Genomic DNA, 17,601 nt, shown 5'->3' with positions numbered 1-17,601 from the left:
CCCACCGGCCCCAGCATTTCCTGGCGATGCTTACAGCCGACAAGGGACTGCCAACAATGCCCAGAGGCGGCCCTCTCTGCTCTTGACATATTCTGGGATGAGTGAACTGCAAAGTTGACCAAAATCTGCTTCCTCAATTTGTTCACCTGTCACTGAGAACTGAGATCATTCTGCATAGATACAGGAAGTACATGGCCACAGGGCCTTGACGTCTGTAAGAAGCCACCGACGAGGGGCCGTGTCTGAGCACAGCAAGGAGGAGGGCTACCGAACGTCAGTTGGGGGTGTTTGGTTCCAGAAGGGCCCAACATTGTAGCTGTTGAACGGTGGTGTGCAGGCCCTACCTCAAGGCTTTGAGGTGGACACAAAACACTCCAGCTGGTGCCCAGAGCCCCTCTGAAGCCTGTCACGGGAACCCAATCTAGCGCACCCGGTCTCCGGCGTTTGTTTCCACAATAGAACACTGTTTTGGAAATCTTGGCTAGTCTGAGTGGTTCCAGCAGAGAAGACAAATGCCAGAGAATTCACTATGTAAATAAAAATAAATAATGAACCAGCTGGGCCTGCATCCCAAGTCTGAGTATTTTTCTTTGAAAGGGGCCTTTAATACACAAACAACCTATTCATATTCTAATATCACAGACAGCAGAGGGCAGGAGGCAAGTCTTGGCAGGCTTCCAAGTCCAAGGTGGCTTATTAAGGAGAGACCCAGGATCTACTAGGGTGCACGTAGCATAAGGAAAGTCTGTAGCACTTTCCCTGGGTAGAAGGCACTGTCCTTCTCTGTCCAGGGCAGGGAGAGCACCACGAGGGCACCACGAGGGCCCCTCAGGCAGCCAGCAACCCCACTCACCAATGGTCAATATCAAGGGCCGACAGAAGGAAGTTACTGGACCTGGAACCTGACCCAGAGCAAGCAGCATGATGCTCATGGGGCCAAGCACTTGCTGCCCCTGAATGGAACCCATTGTCCTGGCCATGCTCTTCCCAATCCCAGCCATACAGGAAGACCTGACTGCTGGCTCTGAAATACCTTCTGGGCCATCCGGAGCTCTTGCTTCACAGACTGGATCTGGTTGCGGAGTTCACTCATCTTCAGGTTTGTGGCTGCCAGCCTGTCCTGCAAGACCTTCACCTCTGGGGTCTCCGGCTAGTTGGGAAGGACAGAGGAGAGAGTAGTCACTTGTTGCCTAACAGTAGCAATAATCACAGCCTCCATTCAGCCAGGTGTGTGCCAGGCACCGCGCAGGGTGCTCAACGTGGAGCAACTCACGTAATCCCCGCGCACCCCTGTGAGGCAGCTTCTATTGTCAGGTGCACAGGCAGAGGATGCTGAAGTGGCCGGGGAGACCCGGTTGGGGAAGGTGGAGCGTGGACGTGGATCCTGGCAACCCAACTCAGGGCACCAAGCCCTTTGCTCAGAGTACTGCACGTCCACGGACACAGGCGGTGACCACAGGAGGGGGGAGCCCCTGGAGGAAGCCCGCAGGCCGCACACCTCCCAGACACCCCCTAGGTGTGGGCACTCTCTGCTGTGCTCCGAAGACTGGCATTGCAGCGAAACCGTCTCCACTCAGAATAAAGAGGGGACTAGTTCATGCACAGAAGGCAACCTCAACTTGGCAGGGGGACGGTGACCATCCTAACTCGGGGCCTCCTTCCCCCGGAACCATCAGCTTGGGCCTGGGGCTCCCTTTCCTGGCAATGAACTCACTAAACAAATAAGGACCCAGTTTGACCCCCAAAGACTCCATTTCTGTGGCTTGCAGAACTGCAGCAACCATGAAAACTGCCTGCTGGAACTCTCAGCAATGTATTTTATTTATTTTTTTTAGTAATGTTTGATTTAAACCATTTGGATGTAAATTTTTCTCAAATGTGTTGTCCAGGGGCACCTGGGTGGCTCAGTCGGTTGAGTGCCCACTTTGGCCCAGGTCATGATCTCGCGGTTTGTGGGTTCGGGCCCTGCCTCAGGCTCTGTGCTGACAGCTCAGAGCCTAGAGCCTGCTTCAGATTCTGTCTCCCTCTCTCTCTCTCTGCCCCTTCCCGGCTTGCACTATTTCTCTCTCTCTCTCTCTCTCTCTCTCTCTCTCTCTCTCTCTCTCTCAAAAACAAACATTAAAAAAAATTATTAAAAAAATGTGCTGCCCATTTCTCTGTCTTCAGTATAAGTTTCTGAGACTCAAAAAAGTTTGGCATTAAAGGGATTCCATGGTCAGCCCATCCAAACCCCTTCCATAAGTAGTGAAAATGAGGCCCAGAGAGGGGGAGTAACTTGCTCAAGGGCACAAAGCCGACTGGGTTTGACACAAGTCAGCTTAGAAGCAGCCTGGTCCCTCCCCTGCACTAGCTGATTCTCCCACTTGAAGCTGTTTCTGGCGCCCACGCATCACCAGTGGGCTGGAAGTCCCATCGGGCAGTGATGCCAAGACCATCTGCTCTTGCCCCAAAGACCAGGTGAGCTGGACTTCTGGGAAGCAGGGCGGGGGCTGCAGTGGACTTCTGATCTTTCCTCAGCAGCCACACACAAAATCTCCTGTGAACACTAGCATGGAAGGCAGAGCCACACAGGTTGGGTCTGGGAAGTTCCCTGGACCCCAGAGCTTCTGGACAGCCCAGGTGAAAACCACTGGTGAAGGAAACAGGAATTGGACACACAGCCCGAGAAGTCTGGCCTCATCTGGTTTCCTCGTTTGCGGAATGGGTATAAAAATACTTCTTTGTCCTGCTTCTTCGCAGCTCCACCATGAGGCTAAACAGAGTAACAAATGTGAACAGAGAATAAACCGGGAACTTACACAGAACGCAAACGTATCTTTAAAAAAACTGTGTGTGTGTGTGTGTGTGTGTGTGTGTGTGTGTGTGTCCTTCCCCCTGTCTGGCTACTTGCCATCCCTTCTCACTGCTATTGGGTGCTTGTTTTCTCCCTGCTCGTGTGCTGTTTTACATCTGCCCCAGGCTGGCAAGTGACCCCTGCCTGTCAGGTCTTGGGTGCCATGACCCCCACTGGCCCTGGTGGTGGTGCAGGAGCTCTATTTATGAGTGTCCCACGTGATGGCTGTGACCCTGCTCAGAGCATGGAAAGAGTACACATCCTGGACCCAGATCTAGAGCCCAGGCAATGACAGACACCCCTCCCCAAGCCTGATTTCCTCATCTGTAAAATAGGGCTAAACAACACCAGCCTCCAGGGTGCCATGAGTGTCGATAGGATAATGCACGTAAAGGATGCTTTCTGGGGCAGATTCTGACAGAGAGCAGTGTGAGGGCTGGGGGCCTAGCCTGGCTTGAGGGGGCAGCTGGCAAAGGGGGCTGAGGGCTAGATAGTGTCCTAGTGAGGGCTGGGCCCGCATGCATAACAGCCTTCACCCCTCTGCTCTGCCAAGCCCCCCAGCCCTCTCCTCCTGGACAGCTGCACCCCCGCCCCCTGCCATTTCAGAGCTACTTCAGCCCAGAGTGAAATTCCACAGGCTTTGTGGGGGACTTGAGTATGGGTATAAGCCTCCCATTCCCTGGGCTATTTTCTTTGAGGGAATAACTGAAATGTAGTCTGAGGGGCACAGACAATGCCAATGTTGCTCACGGCACAGCCCCTTGAAGCCCCATGCTGACTGTGCCAAGTGGAGACAAGGCATTCAGCTCCACTCTGGAATGTGCTTTGGCACACGGGGGCCAGAATGAGGAGTGAGCACGCAGGCCTCTGGAGTGTGGTTCAGGCGGGGGCTGCCCCAAACAGTCCAGTGAGGGGGGTGTTGCTTTTGTCGTCTCTCTGATCAGAGGTACCCTGGAAAGCACAGGCTACTGCTGAGCTGAGGCTTGCGGCCCACCACCCACTCTTGTATCAGAAGCCCGCAAGGCTCCCCTCGGCCACGGAGCGAAGCTGAAATTCCTGCTCCAGCTGCCAGTCGAGGCCTCCCTCCATGGGTGACCCCACGCTAGCCTTGTTTGGCTGACATTCCCCTTTCCCCTCTCGGGCTGTGGGCTGCAGCCAGACGTTGTCCAGCCGACACCCAGCTAGCAAACAGAACAGGTTCTCAGACTCTCAGCCTCGGATTGCACAGCTCCTGCTGGAGGGCCCTCCTCTATCCTCCTTCTCCAGCAAGGCCCACCTCGGGAACTTTCCTCCAGCCCACCTCCTAGCTGCCTCGCATGGTGTGTTCTCTTTGTGAACTCTGAGCTCCTGGGACTCTTTCTGAAGGCCCTGTCCCCCTCCTTCCTTCAATATGGCTGCTCATCTCCCCTCTTGGGCTCCCCTGTGGACAGAGGCCGTATCTTTGATTCCCTGTGTCACAGGGCTCAACGAGTGACCGATCAAGCAGTCCTTCATCAGTGGCAGACTAGTCAGGGACATGGAAGTGCTCAGTGTTCTGGATAAAGCAGGAGCAGCTGAACAGTGTCCCTTGGGGCCAGGAAAGGCCCTATAAGCACAGCCCCTGCCAAGGGCAGAGCCCTCCCACCAATGAGACAGGTTTATACAAGACTTCACTCTACTAGGTTCTACTCCTGGAACCTAGGGCCCTATCACTATACACTGAGGGCTTAATTCTCCTCAAGAAAGGCATGAGGTGGCTTTACTCCGCATTGTAGGCAAAAGGGAGGTGAGACTAGAAAAGGAACACTGAACAGGGAGTCCTAAGGCTTGGCTCCCTGTATCTCCAACTGGTCTGGCTTCCCAAGAAAAACCCCTGGAGAGGCCTCCTGGGTTGTTCTTGAGACTCTGATGCTATTTATTATCTGCCTTGGGCTCCATGCTCCCCCCTGGTAACCCACAGGGTCAGACTGCCTTCCTTTCATGGGCCTGCAATTTCCGTTTCTTGGGTTTCATGCCCTACACACTGGTTGAGCAAAATGGAATCTGAGGGACAAGCCGCCATTCCCAATAGTCACTTTTACTTTGTACAAAGGGAAGACTTCTCACAATATGAAACGTCCCCCCCACCAACACACAGGGCTGGGCACTAGTGAGCTCCCTGTCCCTGGGGTAAGATAGAGGCTGGATGTCTCCCCAGTGAGAATGCTGTAGAGGACACAGCTGGGCTGAGAGTGGGAGGCCAGCTGGACAAGGCCTTCGTTGCTGGTCCCCAGATTCTAGGGTTCCAGGGTCTTCAGGCCCCTCCTGTTCTTTCTCTCTAGGGACTGAATCAGAATTAGACCTGGCCTCCACTGGGGCATTCTTGGCCTCAAGCCACGGACTTCACTCCCTGATGGCTGCTCTGAGGATGCCACGATGGTGGGCACTGGCTCAGCAATGGAGGTGGACCCTGGACACAGGCGCCTATACTCACACAGAGGACGGGAGACCCAGGCCCACGGCCGCCTCCCAGACTCCCCAGCACAGAAGAGAACTCATACCAAGGCTCTGTCTCCCATCTGAGCCCTCGGCGCCTTGGCTCCCACGTCGGTGGCCGCCTTGGCTGGTAGCCCGGCCTGGGCCGCCTGCAGCTGAAAAGTAAATCTCGCACTTAATATTGGATTCTGCTTGGCAACTGCCATGCCTGAGTGCAGTGCCCCGGTGCCGCCACGGGTGTGTGGTTCACCTTTCAGCTCACTTTAGGGCCATTAATGGAAGAACTCTCCTCTACAAACTGCTGCGATGAGAGAGGGTTTAATCGATTGTCGGCCCCACTGCCCAACCACACACTAGAGTAGCACCAGGATTCACTAACAGCTTAACACATAATAATACTGCAGCCGTGGTCTGTATCCCAGAGTTCTGTCCACAGTCTGGGAGGTGTACCATAAAGGGACTATGGATTTAATGTGACTGATGAGGAGATAGGGTCAGAGACGCAAAGAAACCTGCCACGTGGGCTCATGGCCTGTAGCCAAGCCCAGCACTGCATACAGTCAACTAACCCTTTAATGCTTTCCCAGTTGTTCACACGAACACCAGACTTTGTCTGGCAAGGCTGGGGTGTGGTCTCTGACCTCATCTTGCTTCACTCTTGGCCACATGGGTTTCCTCCCAGACTTTCTTCCCCACTCAGAGTCTTGGTATCTGCTGGGCCCTCTGCATGGGGGCCCATCCCCCCTCTCCCAGTGCGGCCCCTTCCTACCCTCCATGGACTCACTGTGTGTACCTACTCCTCTACGAGGCCCTCGGTGCTGGGTCTGTCTCTGAGGAGGCAAGGCCCATGCCTATTTTGCTCCCCCCACAGGGCCTGGCACAGAACCTGAGCTGGATCTCAAACAAATTGTTATAGAATAAAGAAGCTCTCATTCAATGCCTACCACAACAACTGAGGAGAATTTCGGGGGGCAACAGAACTGGATTTGCGATGCAGCACCACCACGTGCTGTATGACTTGAGAAAGCCCCCTAACCTCTTTAAGCTCCAGCTTCTTCAGCCACATAAGGAAGCTACGTAGGTTTTCTCTAGCATATGGATTCCATTCCAGCTCCTAAGGGACCATGAAGTGCTTGGGCTGTGTCCTTGCAAGACTGGAGGGGTCTGTGACTAGCTGTGGGAGGGCAGGCGGCAGCAGAAAGAGGAAGATGGGCAAGAGTGAGACCAGCTGGTAGAGTGCCCTGGCACAAGGTTCCCTGTTAATTCATTTAACAGACATTTATCTAGTACTTGCTACCCGCCAGGCACTGGTCAAAGCATTTTACACTTAATCTTCAGAAAACCTTAGGGTGAGTACTCTTATTACTGTCATGTGACACAGTGAGTTTATAGCCTGCTCAGTGTCACAAAGTAAGGCAGCTTTGGAGCTAAGATTCACCTCTAGGTGGTCAGGCTCCGGGTCGGCGTCCTAAACGCCATGCCGCCTGCCTCCCCGTGCCCTGTGCCCCCCTTGCTTCCTGACACACTTTCCCCTCTCAGGACGTGACAAAGACTGAGGAACTCTTAGCGAACACTGACCCACAAGCCCTTCAGAGGGACCCAAAGCATCTAAGTGTGGCTCCCTCTCTGGAGGAGTGGCCCAGGGTGCTGGGAGTCCCCTCCAGAGGCGGCAGTGACCAAGGCCCCTCACTTCCCGCTCCAGCTCCCGGATGCGATTGTTCAGCTGCTTCGCTCTGGTTTTCGCACCCTCTGACTCTGCCATCAGCGCCCGGTTCTTTTTGGACAGCTCGACGATTTTGGTGGCGATCACATCCCCGGCCAGACCGGCTGTCCCTAAAGTGAAGGAAAACTGGGAGGTCAATTAAAAACACAGGCCCACACATCAAACTCATGTCACACTACCAACAGCCCTGGGGTTTGAAAAGCTGAAACCCTCATGAAAGGGCAGAGGCTCGGGGGAGTGACTGCACACGTAGGCACCCTGAAACCCCACTCCGATGAGTAGAAAGGCAGCCATTCAGGAAATTACAAAATCCGGAAGCAGAGTTTTAATTCTATGGGATATCAGTTTATTGCCCCAATTCTCCATGCCCTCCTCAGTGACACGGTTACACACCCACACCCTGTGCTCTGTGCCTTCCGGCAAATCTTGTGTGCCCCCCTCGACCCCTATGCCTGCCTGACTCTGGGCTCAGCCAATGACTTGTTTGGCCATGGGTTGTTAGCAGATAAGGCACAGGAAGAGGCTTGAAAAGCACTTGTGCAGTTAAAGCCCCCCCTTTTTCACTCGTGCCATCTCCACAAGAACACATCCAGGCCAGCTGGCTGGGCCCAGGACGAGGAAGAGAGACACGTGGAATAAAGCTAACCCACCCTGGTCAAGCCCGACCTAGATCTGCTGAGCCCCAATTAACCCCAGATGTTTGAGCTCAATACATGCTTACTGCCGAATGCCGCCAAGATTATGTGGTTGTTTCTGACACAAAGCTTTGTGGTGACACCTAACCAACACAGAGGCATGCACCCATTTAATAAATATTTATTGAGTTTCACCAAGGGTTGGGCACTCTCGGTACTAGGGATTCAACAGTGAATAAAACAGACTTATGGAGTTTACATTCCAGCAGGGGAGACAGATAATAAAAAACAAATAAATATGCATTCCAGTGCCTGGGAGGACTGCCTGCTATGAAGCTGGGCAAGGGGATGAGAGGGATGGGGGTGACGCTATTTTAGACGGAGTGGTCAGGAAGGAAGGGCTGTCTGTGGAGATACGTGTGAACAGAGACCTGGATGAATGAAAAGTGAGGGATCAAGCCATCAAGAAGAGTGTTCCCAACTAGGAAGGGTATTCTAAGAAAAGGGCACAGCAAGTGCAAAGGTCCAGGGGCAGGAATATGTTTGGAGAATCTGAAGCCCATCGAGCAGGACGGAGTAGCTAGAACACAGTGGGCAAGGGCAGGAAGCTGCTGGCAGGGTGTGAATGTGGGAATCTGAACTGTATGGGGCCGTGCAGATGGCAGGCAATGGGAGCTAGCCCAGCCCAGCTCCTGACTGACGGGGTAGCCTCACAGTCCCCTGTCCACGTGCGCAACGCAGGTCTGGTCAGATGGTCTGCAAGTTCTCTGAATGCTTCCGACATTCCAGCAGTGGGTAACCAGCAGGGACACCTTCTTAGGCCTGTTTTTTTAACACGACTGTCACGTGCCTTAGAACGGACTGAGAGTGACAACTGGTGGAAGGTATACAAGGGTGCTTGATGGTTTTCAAACTGACTCAGCCCAGGCCTGCAGCTGCCCCTGGCCTCCTCCTACCTGCTGCAGAGGCTAGGGACACTTCAGGAGAAAGGGCTCAGAACAGGGATGGAAACCAGACATGGAAGGACACATGGTCCAGCAGTGAGTTTTCTGTGTTATGCTTTCCTTCCAGGACTCAAAAGCAGCATAAATCCTGGAAGTAGATGTCATGAAGAGGTCCAAGAGAAGCCCTTTGTGGTCTAAGGGGCAGGAAGGGGCACTCAGAGAAAACAAGAAAAATCCTCTGTTGTTTTTTTTTTTTCTTTCTATTCTTTCCCAAGCCCCACTCTTTTTTTTTTTTTTTAAATCTATTTTTAATGTTTTTTATTTATTTTTGAGACAGAGAGAGGCAGAGCATGAGCAGGGGAGGGGCAGAGAGAGAGGGAGACACAGAATCTGAAGCAGGCTCCAGGCTCTGTGCTGTCAGCACAGAGCCCGACGCGGGGCTCGAACTCACGGATTGTGAGATCATGACCTGAGCTGAAGCCGGACGCCCAACCGACTGAGCCACCCAGGCGCCCCCCAAGCCCCACTCTTGAAGCTGCAATCCCATGATAAGGGAGCAGCAGTGAATGAGCAAGGACAGAAATACTAAATGTCTGGGTAAATATAATAGATTATTTTTGTCTCCTTAGGCTCTGTAAGATATGTGTAATGATTGAGAGCAAATATTATAACATTATCTGTTGGGATTTTCAATATATAGAGATATAATACATATAAAAGTTGCACTATTATGGGGGAGGGTAAAGGGACCCATATGGTGGTAGTTTCTTTGTTCCACTTGAACTAGTAAAATATTAATTCTAAGTAGACTGTGACAAGTTATGTATTTTGTGATTGCCCGAGCAATCACTAAAAAATTATGCAAAGAAGTATAGTTAAAAAAAAACAACAGAATTGGGGAGCCTAGGTGGCTCAGTCAGTTATGCATTCGACTTCAGCTCAGGTCATGGTCTCACAGTTTGTGAGTTCGAGCCCCGCGTCGGGCTCTGTGCTGACAGCTCAGAGCCTGGAGCCTGCTTCGGATTCTGTGTCTCCCTCTCTCTCTGCCCCTCCCCTGCTCATGTTCTGTCTCTCCCTCTCTCTCTCTCTCTCTCTCTCAAATAAACTTAAAAAAAAAAAAAAAAACAAAAAAACAGAATTAAAGCAATCACTAAAAATCCAGCCAAAGGAAAACCAGTCTGTCGGCTGTCAGCAGACTGTCCCTTGAGGCCTGGTCTAAGCACACATGCTGGGCCAGTCAGACCTTTCTCTTCAAAATTTGACACTGGAAATCAGAAACGGTGACTGCACAACATGGACTGGATTTAAGAAGTCCTGAGGAAGAGATGGGGCTGGCAGTCAGACGAGGCCTTGGGCAAGCTGGCAGAGACAGCAAAGAGACGGCACGGGGCAGGCTGGGCGAGAGGGAATCACCCCTGTGTCCACAGGCTCCTGGGGAGGGGAAGCGTCTCCTGCTTCCCCCCTGGAACTCATCAGCTTCTCTATGGCCCTGCCAAAGGGCAAGCTGCCCCTTCACATCTGAACCTCAGCCAGGCTGGGTGTGTTTTTCTATTCCTCACAATACAAGTCCTTCCCTTCAGTGTTGTTTTTTGTTTTAGACAGAAAAGGCCAAAGAATGGAGTGAGGCACAATAGTGACCAAGGGCCTTTAGGACACCGAATTCCCATTGGCTGTTAATTCACTACTGGTCCTCTGCATGTACCTACCCTTAAATACACTGGCTCTCAAAAGGCAGGGAGGGACACTCTGGCAGATGCCGGGTGAGGCCCATTGTTATCTGCGGTTGGTCACACTGACCTTCTGGTTTAGTCAGCTACCTGGGAGTTGCTCAACGGGTATACATGGAACAGAGGACAATCAGGGCCAAGGTCCCCACCAGATCTGCAGGGCCAAGGTCTAGCTCATAACCACAGAGCCAATGTCCAGTCACACCCTCAGAACTAACGTCATGCCCAGACCCATATGGCCAATGTCCCTACCAACACAGCCAAGGTCCAGCCCAGACCGAAAGGGCCAAGGCCCACTCTAGACCCTACTAGGTCCCAGGAAATTCCCTCAGAACAGCTAACTTCCCTGTCTCATCCACTTTTCTGGAGCAGCAAGTGCTGTAGAGTGAATGCCTGCTTCCACTGGGGTTTTTTCACATCCACAACACAATGGCTGAGCCAGAGCACCAAGATAAAACGGACCGTGCTGGCCCGACAAACGTGCAGCAAGAATCCACGGAGAACCCCTGTCATGAGTCCTAGCCAGGTCACCAACACTGCCCAGAATGCCTGCCGACTATCCCTGCTGCTCCTGTGCTCCCATTTCCTGGCTCACTGGCCTCCTTGGCCTGCTCTCTTCCTCTACCTCTCCTTCATTTCCAGGACTCATCTGCATGAACTTGACCATGGTTGACCCTTGGCACTTTCTCTTGAGCACGTGTGCTCTGGAACCTGCTCTTTGCCCTGCCCAGGGGGCTCCATGGCAGCTCGGCCAGCTACCTGGAGATCAGGGCAGGCACTGCCACAGCAATGGTTGAGCTACCTGTGAAGGCAAATCTGTCCTCTTCTATTTTCTTTTTGAGATGTTTGATTTCAAAGTCCCTTTCCTTCAGCAGCTTATACAATCGCCCATTTTCATCCACTGTCTCCCTGAGCTGCTCTCGAAGGTGTGTGATCTCCTCTTCAAGCATCCTACAAGGGCAAAGGCAGAATTATAGGGACCGATGGGCAGGAGTCAGGCCTCCACTGCCCAGGCTTGTTGTACCTGGTTGGGCACTAGGTGGTGAAAAGAACTCGTCTGTACAAAATGGAAAATGTCAATGAGCAGATTTTAACACACTGTTCTCAAAACCGAGTGACTATGCACACATACTCACACACACGTGCACACACATGAAAAGAGAAAAAAGGTTTGAATTACATTGTTTACTATGGATTTAAGAAAGGGCTATATAACTGACTGCCTCTCTCCAAGAATTCATACTCGTTCAAGCATCCATGGAACATGGATAAAAATGTATCATCTTATAGGCCACAAAGGCAATCTTAGCAAATTCCACATAATGGACATCATACAGACCTTTTTGTTTAATGGCAATTGACTAAAATTAGAAATCAATACTAAAAAGACAGCAAAAAAATAAAATAAAAAACAAACCCCCAAACCCATCATACGTTTGGGACTAAAAAAAACAACAACAAACCACACGCCTGGGGAACCTGGGTGACTCAAGTCAGTTGAGTGTCTCACTTTGGCTCAGGTCATGATCTCATGGTTTGTGAGTCTGAACCTCACATCGGGCTTACCGGTATCAGCACAGAGCCCACTCCAGATCCTCCGTCCCCCTCTCTCTCTGCTCTTCCCTCACTCACATTCTCTCTCTCTCTCTCTCTCAAAAAAAAATATTTTTTTAAGAAAGACACATTTCTAAATTATTTATAGGTTGAGAAGAAATCATAGCATGTACCATGAAGCATTTAGAACAGACTGACTGCAGTAGCAATATATATAAAAATGTGTGAAATGCAGGGGAAGGGTAGAGAGAGAGGGAGACAGAGGATCCAAAGCGAGCTTAGCACTGAGAGCAGCAAGCCCGAGGCAGGGCTTGGGCCCATGAACCGCGAGATCATGACCTGAGCCAAAGTCAGATGCTTAACCGACTGAGCCACCCAGGTGCCCCAAGACACTGATAGTCTTAACTGCATGTGTATATACACATACACATACATATTAGAAGACCACATAGGAATTGTCTAAGCCTTAAGTTGAGCCTAGGTCTCTAGGTTTCAGGTAAACCTGACAGAAATCAGAGCAGGTGGTTGGTTTTGTTCATCATGAGTTGTCTTGCAAGGTTCTCTCCAGCACTTTAAAACACGAGAACCACATGATTGATGGGTCTGTGATCATTTCTACCGTGAGGCACAGAACAGGCTCCCTAGGGACAGTTGTGTGGGAAGTGAGTAAGTTATAGACGTTATAGGGAACGGTTATTATTAGTTAACAGCTGATATAATCATTACTGCTGTTATTCCACCAGTGGCTCAGGCCTCCACCAACTCCAGTTTCTCCAATTTGGGAAAAGATCATGTGGAAACATAGGTCTGGGGTTAACTTAGAGCTAATATCTTGGAGCCACAGGAACTTTTCCAATTATTGCACAACCTGTATGTTTTTCCCTATTAAGATTTTTTAGTGGAACATTTGAAAGTTGAGAAACCATAAAAAGTACCCATCTGAGGATGGGTAAGATAGATTCTGGGCCAAACCAGAAGCAAAGAGACAACTCAACAACTATTGTGTGGTTTTGGTTTTTTTGTTTTTGTTTTTGTTTTTTGACTATCAGAGAATTTTGTATCAATATAGACTTCTGCTTTGACAACCAGTATAAATCAACATGCACTGAATTTAAAACAAAATGAGAAGATTCCAGACTACTTTCAACCTTTTCACCAACTGTGAAAAACCAAGGAACCCACCAAGAGCTTTCTTAGGACAGGTATGTTTATGGTTGTTATGTGTCAGGAAAGGGAATTGGCATAGGAGAACGATCTCAGATGAGAATTTGCAGCAATCATCACTTATGAACCATCAGAGTTAGCCAACCACCTCCTCAGAAACCCAAACACGGTTTTCATGAAAGAGAGACGGAATAAGAAAATCCAAGTGAATAAACCCTGATGAGTTTCAAATTTTCAATCTGACTTTGAACAATTTTTATACACATTTCATACCAACTTATATCCACGGGAGCACAGATCTATCAGAGGCAAATCTTCAGTAACAACCTCTGTGTCAAAACCTCTGTGGCCCAACTTATACACACACATCTAGTCAACCTGATTGTCTAGTTGTCTGTAATCATTTCTCGCCCACCTTCCCTACCTCCCTCCAGTGCTCCTGGGAGGGTTCAAGTTTGCATTTACCTCTGCTCGAAGCTGTTTTTTGAGTTTTGCTCCCCAGCTTGGAGAAGGCTGAGGCCATCCGAGATCTCCAAGGGCTCTTTTTGGTCATCAACTTTGCTTTCGAGGCTCAGTTCCTTTTCCCTCTGTTTCTCCATCTGCTTCTGCAACCTTTTGTGCTGCATCTCCTGCATGGCCTTGAACTGGAGCCGCAAGGTGTCCCGTGCACCTTCATCTGCTGCCATCTTGCCCTAGGAGTAGGAAAAGAAGCCTGCGCAGAAGCAAACCCCAACAAGCACACATTTCCCAAGAGTACTCAGCACACAGTCAGCTCTGTCTACAGCCTCCAAGTCTGCAGTACCCTGCTTAGCCTCGTGTGTATCCCTATGGAAGCCTGGAAGACCCAGCCTCACCTCAAATCCCCTGAAAGCCAAGGCTGAGCTGAACATCCTCCCCCTGCCCTGAATGTGCCACCAGCCTGCTCCCCATCGCTCAGACTCAACACTGCTCTCCTTCCTGTCTCTAAAAGCAATGGCTCTCCACACTGGCTGGATATTAGAATCTCCTAAGGGCTTCTAAAATACAACAAAGCTTGGACACATCCTTGAACCAATTAAATCCCAATTTCCAGGAGCGGGGTTCAGACATCATATTTTTTAAATTCTAAGTATAATTTACACATGGTAAAGTACATAAATCCTGAATGTACAGCTCAATGGACCATTACGTAAGTATACATCCCTGGGGTGACCACCTGGATCAAGGTATAAGTACTTCCTGTCCCCAAGCAGACTATCTTGTGCCCTCTCCAGGCAGTCATTCCCCCCAAGAAACCACTGTTCCGACCTCTGCCATTGAAGATGAGTTTTATGTTTTCTTTTTAATCTTTAAATTCTACCAAAGTATAAGTCATTGACAATAAAATATGCCATTTTATGTGTGCAAATGAGTCTTGACAAACACATATACGTGTGTCAGCCACCAGCAGCAGCACTGTAGAACATTTCTATCACACCAGAAAGGTTCCTTTGTGCCCCTCTGCAGACAAACTCCCTGCCAGTCCCAGTCCCAGGCAAACTCTAATCTGCTTTTGATCCCTTACATTTTGTCTTTCCTAGAATTTCATATAACTGCAATCATACAGTAGGTAGCCTTTGTGGTTTGTTTTTGTTTTGTTTTGTTCTTGTGTGTGTGTGTGTGTGTGTGTGTGTGTGTGCTTAGCAGTACCTTTTGGAGATTTATTAATATTGTTGCATGCATCATTAGTTCATTCCTGCTTATTGTTGGGTAAGTATCCCATCACATAGATATACCACAGTTTGTTCATATATTCACCTGTTATTGGACACCTGAGCTGTTTCCATTTTCAGCTATTATGAATAAAAACTGTTGGGGCGCCTGGGTGGCGCAGTCGGTTAAGCGTCCGACTTCAGCCAGGTCACGATCTCGCGGTCCGTGAGTTCGAGCCCCGCGATGATCTCGCGGTCCGTGAGTTCGAGCCCCGCGTCAGGCTCTGGGCTGATGGCTCGGAGCCTGGAGCCTGTTTCCGATTCTGTGTCTCCCTCTCTCTCTGACCCTCCCCCGTTCATGCTCTGTCTCTCTCTGTCCCAAAAATAAATAAAAAACGTTGAAAAAAAAAATTAAAAAAAAAAAACTGTTACAAACATTCATATACAAGAAAGTCTTTGTGTGAGCATATGTTTTTATTTCCCTTGGGCAAATATATAGAAGTGGAAATGCCAGCTTATATGGTAAATTTATGTTAGCTTTATAAGAAACTGCTAAATTGTTTTCTAGAGTGGCTGTAACATTTTACATTCCCACCGGCAGTGTTTGAGAGTTCCAGTTGCTCCATATCCTTGCCAGCACTTAGTATGGTCAGTCTAAATTTTAGTCTCTCTAGTGACTATGAAGTAGCATCTCAATGTGGTTTTAATTTGCATTGCCCTGATATCAAATTATATCGAGCATCTTTTCCTGTGCTTACTGGCCATTTTCATATCTTCTTTTGTGACATGTCTATTGATATTTTTTGCCCATTTTTAAATCACGTTGTCTGCTTATTATTGAGAGGTCAGAGTTCCTCATACATTCTGGGTATTTTTGTCTACTTTTGAACTTCAGGTAAACAGAATAACAGAGCACGGACACTGGAATTTTTAAACGGCCTCCTCATGTCTGGTGCTAAGCACCCCTGCCTGAAACCAAACTGAAGTCACATCATCCACCCACCATCCAAGTAGTGATAAATCTCGTTGATCCTCCATAAATGTCTTTACATAAATGTCCGTGTATTTCCAGCCCCACTCTCATTATGCTCACGACCACCTCAGGGCATTTGTACTTGCCATTCCCTCTCCCTAGAATGCTCTCCCCCCAGACATCCACTTTACTCACTTCTTTCAAATGTCACTTTATCAGAGAGGTCTCTACACCATTCCATTGTGGAAAACTTTCTTATTCTCACTCCCCACACCCCTTACCCTGTTGTATCTTTCTCCACAGCACTTAGCTTCGCCTGACACACTGCATGTTTATTGATTGCTTCTCTCCCTCTCTGCCAGTCCTACAATGGCAAGCACTATCTGATGTTCACTGTTGGATCCTCAGTGCCTAGAACAGGGCCTGGTGTGTAGCAGGCAGGAAATGAGTATTTGATGAACAAATGGCAGATGGTTCTGTCCTAGGACTGTTCAAGCAGGTCCTTACTGCCCTGGCTGCCCTCTCCTTTTTCCTACTTGTAGTCTACCCTGCATTGGCTGGCTCTTAGCACAGCTCTTAGTCTGACACACTCCTGCACCAGAGAACTTCAGCAGGTGCCCATTAGCTGCAAATCCAAGTCCAAAGGCATTAAAGGTGTTGGGGGATTAAGCCTCTGTCTCTTCTTCCAGCCAACTTTCCCCTTCTTAAGGCCAGTTCTAGTCTCACCTTGCTGCTCTGTCCCTATATGTCCTTCTCCCCTAGACTTAAACCTTGCTGGTTCTCCCAGGCCCAGCACAAACACCACATCCTTTCCTGAGCCCCCAGGAAGAACGTGCCCCCTGCCTGGCCACCCCCAGCTGCTCCAGCAACACCTTTCCACTGTACTTATCCCTACCCTGTCCTCAGGGGTGGTCCCAGAGCCTACACCCAGAGCTTCTTAAAGCTGTTTTAATATTGAATCTGCAGGGATACAATCCAAAAGTACTGATGTCCAGGCCCCAGGCCTGTAGGATTCGATCTAACTAGTCTGGGGTGGAGACCAGGCATGGGGCTGTGTTAGTGCTGCCCAGGTGGTTGGGATGTGCTGAGAACTGAGCCCACGGTATGGCCTTTGAGCCTGTCACAGCAAAAGAGGAGCTGGTGTTACCTTGGAATTCCTCACTAGGTAGCTCTGCCCTGTTAGAGGAACTATATAACTATAACTATAACTATAACTATAACTATAACTATAACTATAACTATAACTATAACTATAACTATAACTATATCGTTCTGCCCTGTTAGAGGAACTATATAACTATAACTATAACTATAACTATAACTATAACTATAACTATAACTATAACTATAACTATAACTATATCACTCTGCCCTGTTAGAGGAATTAACTCAGCAAGTCTGGGTTGTCCACACCCTGCACATTCCAAAGGAAGGTTTGGCCCTTGACCTGCTCTGAAGGAGGTAACCTCTAAGTCTTAGGTATATCCTGCCTGACAATAAAGCCTTTCTTTACCTGCGCTTGGGCCACTCAAGATGGTCTATGCTAACAATGTGATTTTATGATGGAGACCTTGTGCCATGCCCTATCAGCTTTACCTCTGGAAGGGTGGGAAATTGAATGACTAAGGTCAGTCATGTATGCAGTCAGCCATGCGTGTGTGACTGACCCCCAGTAAAACCCTGGACCCCAATGCTTGGGTGAGTTTCCCTGGCTCGCAATGCTCCATGCATGTTATCATGCATTGTGGCTGGGAGAAGCAAGCACTGTTCCCGAGATGCCACTGGGAGAGGACAACTGGAAGCTTGTGCCTTGTGTCTCCTGGACTCTGCCCAATGTGCCTTTTTCCTTTGCTGATTTTAATCTGTGCTCTTTCATCAGAATTAACTGTATACCAGCTTTGCTGAGTTCTGTGAGTGCTTCTAT

General features: G+C 49.5%; 1 protein-coding gene across 6 annotated transcripts in view; it reads right to left on the bottom strand.

Annotated features, from left to right (window-relative positions):
• CCDC13 (coiled-coil domain containing 13) overlaps window positions 1-17,601 on the bottom strand; it is a 56,089-nt gene that overhangs the window by 28,016 nt on the left and 10,472 nt on the right. For 4 of the 6 annotated variants that reach the window (XM_060638393.3, XM_060638387.3, XM_060638388.3 and 1 more), the window contains 5 exons: window positions 13,500-13,726; window positions 11,119-11,267; window positions 6,978-7,120; window positions 5,353-5,442; window positions 1,034-1,150 (listed from right to left, as the gene is read on the bottom strand). In XM_060638393.3, coding sequence (XP_060494376.1) covers window positions 1,034-1,150; window positions 5,353-5,442; window positions 6,978-7,120; window positions 11,119-11,267; window positions 13,500-13,726 — 726 coding nt within the window. Of the gene's footprint in view, window positions 1-1,033; window positions 1,151-5,352; window positions 5,443-6,977; window positions 7,121-11,118; window positions 11,268-13,499; window positions 13,747-17,601 lie in introns of all 6 variants that reach the window. The other 2 variants (XM_060638390.3, XM_060638392.3) reach the window with 1 other exon arrangement.

Source organism: Panthera onca, chromosome C2, assembly GCF_046562875.1.
Source record: "Panthera onca isolate mPanOnc1 chromosome C2, mPanOnc1 haplotype 2, whole genome shotgun sequence".
In the NCBI taxonomy this organism is placed as follows: Eukaryota; Metazoa; Chordata; class Mammalia; order Carnivora; family Felidae; genus Panthera; species Panthera onca.
This window is presented reverse-complemented; position numbering and strand designations above follow the sequence as displayed.